At 35.9% G+C, this 8,070-nt stretch overlaps 1 protein-coding gene across 1 annotated transcript in view; it reads right to left on the bottom strand.

The window, feature by feature from the left end:
• CWC22 (CWC22 spliceosome associated protein homolog) overlaps positions 1–8,070 on the bottom strand; it is a gene marked incomplete at its 5' end in the record, with an annotated part of 47,881 nt that overhangs the window by 14,596 nt on the left and 25,215 nt on the right. Inside the window, one exon of the mRNA XM_007936416.2 lies at positions 4,548–4,608. Within this exon, the coding sequence (XP_007934607.2) occupies positions 4,548–4,608 (61 nt within the window). The remainder of the gene's footprint in view (positions 1–4,547; positions 4,609–8,070) is intronic.

Below are 8,070 nucleotides of genomic sequence, written 5' to 3'. Positions count from 1 at the left end.
ACGACACATAACAACAACTGCTGACATAATATGTTGTTCAATAAGGCTATTTAAGGAAATTAATAAACCTTTAGTGAAAATTCTGGTGAACTAGTAACTGTAAACATAAATCTTTGACCAGGAAATACAATTATCATAACAAATTAGAGATTTAGAATTCATATTATTAATTAATTCCTGAAATAACCCTAACAAAATATGTATTATATTTACAACAATTTCATAGATGAATAAACTCCGCTAATACGGACAAAACAAACTGTCATAAATTCATTCTCTGACCACGGGTACAGTTCTTTTTCTACAACATAATGCTTATCTATACACCTATATAAAGCCTAAGGCTGGCAGTTCAAACCCACCAGCCACTCCTTGGAAGGAAGGTTGGCAATCTACTTCTGTACGATACCACCTCAGAAACCCAAGGAGGGGTCACTATGAGTCAATCTGACTCAACGGCAGTAGTTTATAAAGCCTATATAAACATAACATACAGCGATTCGACTCACAGCGACCCCTCCTTGGGTTTCTGAGGTGGTATCACTACAGCAGATTGCCCAATCTTCCTCCAGAGGAATGGCTAGTTTGTTTGAACCACTAGCCTTCTGGTTACCAGTCAAATACCTTAGGCACTACACCACCAGAGCTCCTTAATGTATGTCGTTGTTGTTGTTATGTGCTGTTGAGTCAGACCCAACTCACAGCGACCCCTTCTTGGGTTTCCGAGGCAGTATGACTACGGAAGAAGATTTGCCCAACCTTCCTTCCGAGGAGTGGCTGGTGGGTTTGAACCGCCAGCCTTCTGGTTAGCAGTCAGGTGCCTTAGGCACTATGCTACCATACTAATTTTTTACCTTTCATTTTCAATGAACAATTGTGACATTTTACAATATTAAATAATAAGGGATGTAACCTACAGTAAAAATTTTAAATATTAGTAGCATAGTGGCTAAGACACTTGCCTGCTAAACAGACGGCTGGCGGTTCAAACCCACCAGCCACTCCTCGGAAGCAAGGTTGGGCAATCCTACTTCCGTAGTGATACTGCCTCGGAAACCCAAGGAGGGGTCGCTATGAGTCAGGTTTGACTTGACAGCACATCACAACAACAACAACAAATGCAAGCAATTTGTGTGAGAGATTATAGAAGACGACACAGGGTAAGGGAGAAGAAGGGGACTCCTGAGAAGCACAGAGCAGATACTATAGAACCACGCTCTCCAACACGGTAGCCACCAGCTGCATACCATTATTTAAATTATTTACAATTACATAAAATTTAAAATGTTAGTTCTTCTGTTACACTATCCACATTCCAGTTGCTCTAGAGCCACATGTGAATAGTGGCTACTGTACTACCCAGTGCAGAATATGAACCTTTCCACCATTCCAGACACTTCTACTGGACAGTGCTACTCTAGAAATTGATAATCTAGTTATAAAACAATCTACTCCAAGTCCTAATTTCACATTTTTTGATGCCATTACTAGGTGATTTTTTAAAAAAATTAGCCACAAAGTTTCCTTAATGAAATATTTATAAAAGTACAAGTTCTGAAAAAATATACTTTGTCAAAATATAGCATAGGACAGAAAATTTTAAGTGAAACTAATCTCAACTCTGTCATACTGTGTTAACTTGATATATTAAAATACATTTTAATTTTTTCTAACAGCTATGTGTTTTTAAATAATCTACCAGTTAATCAAGTTTTAAACAATAAAACATGGTAATATGCTGACAGGACTGCTAATAAAATCAATTTTACGAGCAAAACAAATTACTTTCTCAAGTTAAATGTAATTACAAGAGGTATTCCCTCTGGCATATAATAATTAAATATTTTAATTAAATATTACAGTGATTTTAGAAGAGTCTTTTGAGTAACCATATGTATAAAAATAGATACAGCAAGACACTCTTCCAAATGTTATCAAAATATTTTGAAGTTAGTTCTAGAACAACTATCTTGTAGATTAAAATTAATAAAATTTATAATGACTTAATTATATTCCTCAAATAAAGTGATAAGATCATACAGTAATTTCAGTTTCAATTATAATTTTAAAGGTTAATTTACTAATTTATTTCCTTTCAACAAAAATATATCAAGTAAAGTTTGAGTACAAATAGATATACATTTTTTAATGTGCAAAGGGTTCATCTTTATTGTCTGTACCTCCCATGCACCTCTTTATGTCTTCCTCTTCCTCAGTGCCACTGTGTTGATCACTCACATTTGGTACACTGCCCTTCTCTTCACCTAAATCAATACTTGTCTCTACCTATCTAACAGTGTTCCCTCCCCTCCTCTCCTACCCCTGGTAACCAACAAAGAAAATTTCGTTCCATATAGAACATTCCTTGACTTGTTAGGACTAAAACCATATTTATCCTTCTGTGATTGGCTCATTTCACTCAGCATAATGTCCTCCAAGTTCATCCACGTTATGTGGTATTTTGCAGATTCTACATTATTCTTTAGGGTTGCACAGTATTGCATTCGGAAAGGAGATGGGGCAATCTACTTCCATAGTGATACTGCCTTGGAAACCCAAGGACGGGTCGCTATGAGTCAGATCTGACTTGACAGCACATAACAACAGCAACAACAACAGTATTCCATTGTGTGTATGTACCATAGTTTGGTTATCCATTCTTCAGCTGATGGACACCTAGGATGTTTTCATCTTATGGCTATTATAAATAGTGCTGCGATGAACATGGGTATGCATATATCTGTTCTTGTCATGGTTCTCACTTCTTTAGGATATATACCTAGTAATGGAATGGCTGGATCAAATGGTATATCTAATTCCAACTTTTGAAGGATTCGCCATACTGCTATCCACAGTGGTTGTGTCATTTGACAGTTCCACCAGCAGTGTACGAGAGTCCCAATCTCTCTGCATCCCCACATCATTGCCAGCATTTGTTATTTTCTGTCTTGAACTTTGCTACTAGTGCTGGGGCAATGTATTCTGTTATTAGTACACCAATAAGCAAACTTCAAAATAGAAAAAAATCTTTTACATTTCATAAGAAAAAACCCAAACAAAACAAAACTTTCTCAAAATTCTATACCATGGCATTTCAAGAATATATCTATATTCTAGAACAAAGGTCAGCAATTTTTTCCCGTAATAAGCAGTAGTTCTGGTGGCATGATGCCTAAGGCATCTGACCGCTAACCAGAAAGTTGGGAGTTCAAACCAACCAGCCGCAAAAGGAAGATGGGGCAATCTACTTTCATAAAGATCTACTGCCTCAGAAACCCAAAGGAGATTGCTATGAGTTAGAATTGACTTAATGGCAGTGAGTGTTTTAAATTTTTTTATTATCAGCTTTACAGCCCTTGTGGTCTCTGTTACAACTACTCAACTCTGCTGCTGTAATGCAAAACCAGCCATCCAAGTCAAAAACCAAATTCACTGCCATCAAGTCAATTCCTATTCACAGAGACTTCCACTGGGCTTGTGAGGCGGTAAATCTTTACAAAAGTGGACTGTCCCATCTTCCTTCTGCTGGAGCAGTTAGTAGTTAAATGCCTTAGGCACTACGCCACCAGAGCGCCTTCAAAACAGCTGCAGACAATACAAAAATGAATTAAGTGTGCATATGTGCCAATAAAACCTTATTTATAAAAATAGGAGGTGGGCCGAGGCCACAACTTGCTGGCTATATTTAAAACCTTAAAACAGCATTTAAACCTAAAAGTAAATTTGCTCACATAGTAAGATCCTTATAGAGGAATTAGAAGCCAAATAGCCTACTGGAGCTGAGTCACTCAATTCAGCATATGAGCAGTGTCTACTACATAAAATATGCAATAATGAAAAAACAACCAAACTCTGAGGCATTTGTTCAGGTTCCAAAGACCTAAAATCTAGATGGGCAGGGAGATATATCTCTATCTCTATCTCTATCTCTATCTCTATCTCTATCTATATATATGAACTTGAAAAAAGATACTGTATTTAATTTGGTCTGTATTTTCCTTGGGATTAGGGTTCCATAATACTTTGAATAGGGCTGTATACTGAGTTGTAAGACTGAACCATACGGGGCTAAGTGGCCAAACGTACTTTATGGATAACTGACTATCTGACATTTCAGAATGCTTACAGAGGTGTGGCCAGCACACAGAGTATGATGAACACATTTGTGTTGAATAAATGAATGAATGAAAAAAATAATACGGATTCTTTTATATCCAAATAGAGCAATGAAACAATATATGCTGTGATCTTCATAGTTTCTACCACAAAAGAATGCTTTAGTGCATAAAGAAATGGTAATTAAAGAGCAAATTACTGTATTTAAGTCACAAAGCAATTTATAGGCAACTACTCAGAAACACAACAGAACTCCTAAGCTTTGAGTTATTTAACAATTCTAGAGAATCTGTATTTTTAAAATGCACATTGGATGTATTTAGCACTAAGCTATTATTTCAATCCACTATACCAAATTTTCAACTGTCTTAATTAAACACTTTTATAACAATTTTATATATTATATAATCAATTAAAAAGTATTAACATACTGTTTGACTTTCAGGAAACTCCATTTTCAGCAGTTTGTGCGCACATTCTTCAAAATCTAAACTGTGGAGATAAATTGCCAAAATAGTTAGGATAAAAGCTTGCTGCATCAACTGTAGCACTCTTTTATATACAAAAACTTTACTGTAATAATTCTTTTGAGTAATATTTTTTACTATAATTTCATATTATCGTATCCTATATACAAAGAGGGAGCTCTGGTAGCTTAGTGGCTAAGGCACTTGACTGCTAACCAGAAGGCTGGTGGTTCAAACCCACCAGCCACTCCTCGGAAGGAAGGTTGGGCAATCCTACTTCTGTAGTGATACTGCCTCGGAAACCCAAGTAGGGGTCGCTATGAGTCAGGGCTGACTCGACGGCACATAACAACAACAACAACAACAACAACAATATACAAAGAAAATCACAGTTCTTAAATTCATTAACTTTTCCTAAAGCAACCTGACAAATTAATCAACACTATCCATTTACTTGTACCAAGTGATATACAGAGGCTCCTGAACATGCCTGGCTGGTAGGCTACTTTCTACTAAGCTATTGTACTTCTTTTTCCCTGCAACTGCACTGCGTGTCTATCAGGAAGTAATTGTGTGTGTTCCCAAGTCTGCTTGTGCTGGTTGCTCCAACAAGGGTTTAGTATCTAGAATACATTAAAAAAAATAAAACACAAAAAAATTTACAACTTTATAAAAAGTTTAAAAATGGGCAAAGGATATGAATAAACATTTCTCTAACCAATATATACAAATGGTCAGTGGTACACACAGTGATACATAATACCATTTGTCATTTGGAAAAGGCAAATCAAAACCCCAATGAGTTAATACATCACATTTACTAGCATAGCTGTAACTGATGTTTAACAATGAAGACTAATAGATATAAAAGCTTTAAAAATGTTAACTTTCTTTTTGGAAATATTTATATCCAGCTAAAATTTTTAAGACATTTATTTTTATTCATCATTCACAAATGCACATCTAACTCAGTAACAAATACTGGAGGTAAAAATACTTATAGGATAACACCCTACTTTAAGTCCACACATAATTAGGATTTCAGAAGTATTTAGAGACAATGTGATCCAATCCTCTCATTTTCACTGATGAAGATTACAAGACCCAGAGGCATTTGTGTGACCTGCTCCAGGCTACATAGTTCCAGAAGTAGGGCTTGAACACAGGAATACTTACTTCTACTTTCTCACCCAATTTCATAAGAAAAAACTAAAATTAACATTTAATTTGGACAATGGTTTCTTGAAATGTGCATGTGTTTAGGGAAACTAGGAAAAGTTCTAATTAAAACTAAAACCAAAATAGGAGTGGACATAAGTCAAGTTTCTTGGCCTTACATTAAAATCTCAGCTTGGAAGATTAAATGATATATTTTACCATACTGTAACTCCTACATACTGTAACTCCTTTATTTTTATTAGAGATGGCAAACTGTTTAAAATTTTATTACAGTGCTATTTCTACTTCCCATAATCCACGTCAAAGATGCTACAGGAGCCCAGCATGAAACCCAGTGTTCAATCACCACTTCTGCAAGTTACCTTGGCTCACACCTCAACACGGCTTCTACATGCTCTATGAACAAAGTAATATTAAAAAAACCAAAATAACTTGTAAGAAAAAATAAATTGCTTTTACTCAATGTTTCTGTGAATTGAATTAAAACTGTGTTCAACTTCATTTAAGAGAATCATCATACTCAATATTAACTGAACCAGGAGAAATGCTAATAAATATTTACACTTTTTGTACAATGCTCAAACTCCCATTCTTTTGATAACAGCAGTATAAAATCATTAGTCACTGAAATGTAATGACTCTGAATTTAGTTTTATAGCTCATCTGCATTCTACAGTTCTTTCTACTTATTGAGTTTCATAAGCACACCAGGGTATTAGTTCAGGATGGTATAAGGCAAAGAAATAACAACAGAAAATTAAAAAGAAAAACCTACCAAGAGCTTTTATGACAGGTAAAATTAAACAATACCTAGTCCCAGGACTAAATTATTAAAGTATACTTATCAAACTTCAATAACCTAACAATACCAAAAACAGTTTTATTTAAAAGGCTTGGTAGTGCAATGGTTAAGTGCTCAGCTGCTAACCAAAAGGCTGGGGGTTAGAACCACCAGTGGCTCCCAGGGGAAAAGGACCTGGGAATCTGCTCCTATAAAGATTACAGTCTAGGAAACCCTATGAGGCAATTCTGCTTGATCATATAGGGTCACTATGAGTATCTACTTCCATAGTGATACTGCCTCAGAAACCTAAGGAGGGGTCGCTGTGAGTCGGGGTTGACTCGAGGGCACACAACAACAACAACAACATGAGAAGGAACTGACTTGATGGTACACAACAACATACCACTACCACCAAAAGAGTAAAGACAGACTTCACTTTTTCTTTTCTAGCTCTCACTTTCTCTCTCTTTCAGTAGTCAGGAAAAATCCCGAAAAACCAGTCAGGTAGATAAAGAAATTTGTCAAGTTTTACAGTTTTCCTTTTTATTTAATAAGTGAAGTTTCATGGAGAAGGTTAGTTGTGTGACATTTATTTTCTTTGTTCCTGTGATATTTTAAAAGTATTTACTGATTCCCTAAGATGTTCTGGTGGCACAGTGTTTAAGCCATTTGGCTGCTATCCAAAAGCTTAGGGGTTTGAACCCACCAGCTGCTCTGTGGGAAAAAGATAAAGCAGTTTGCTTCTGTAAAGATTTACAGCCTTGGAAAGCCTATGGGGGTGGTTCTACTTTTTTCTATAGGGTCACTATAGGAATTGACTTTATGGCAGTGGGTTTTGATGATTTCCTATACTATGATCATTCTGAAATCACTAACTGCAATTAAGGAGTTCTGGTGGTGTAGTGGATAAGGCACTTGCCTGCTAACCAGAAGGTCAAGCAGTTCAAATACACCAGTTACTCTTTGAAAGAAAGATGGGACAATCTACCTCTGTAAAGATTTACAACCTTGGGAACCCATTGGAGGTTGCTATGAGTTGGAATTGACTCAATGGCAGTGGGTTTGAGTTTAATTGCAAATATTAAATGAATTATATTCGCCTACACTTCAATTCTTAGAGTGTCGAACCAAAATGAATTCTGGGTTTAACACCAATGGTGACTGAGGGAAGGGTAAAGAATAAAAGTACATTTGCTAAATTACTGTCATCTTTACTTCATACCAGTTTTCAAGCTGTGGTGGGTGGCAAATGGTTCTATAAAAATCTCCAATCTAAACAACTTTACATTGGTGGAAGCATGGTAGTCTCACCCATCTCTGATGATACAGCTTCAATAATGCAAAATAAGATGGCAACATCATTTAAAGGAAAGAATAAGCAGGAATGCATTGTTTTCAGCAGCAAAGCCAATTCTGTAGTTTCATATTGTGAAAAGAAAAATGGGTCATTTAAGGACCCTTAATAGTAAGAGAAAGATAACAGTACTAATGACATCAGTCAACAAGTCTAAAAGGAAAGGGAAA

Source organism: Orycteropus afer, unplaced genomic scaffold, assembly GCF_000298275.1.
Source record: "Orycteropus afer afer isolate SDZICR_OR568_19922 unplaced genomic scaffold, OryAfe1.0 scaffold00001, whole genome shotgun sequence".
NCBI classification, from domain to species: Eukaryota; Metazoa; Chordata; class Mammalia; order Tubulidentata; family Orycteropodidae; genus Orycteropus; species Orycteropus afer.
This window is presented reverse-complemented; position numbering and strand designations above follow the sequence as displayed.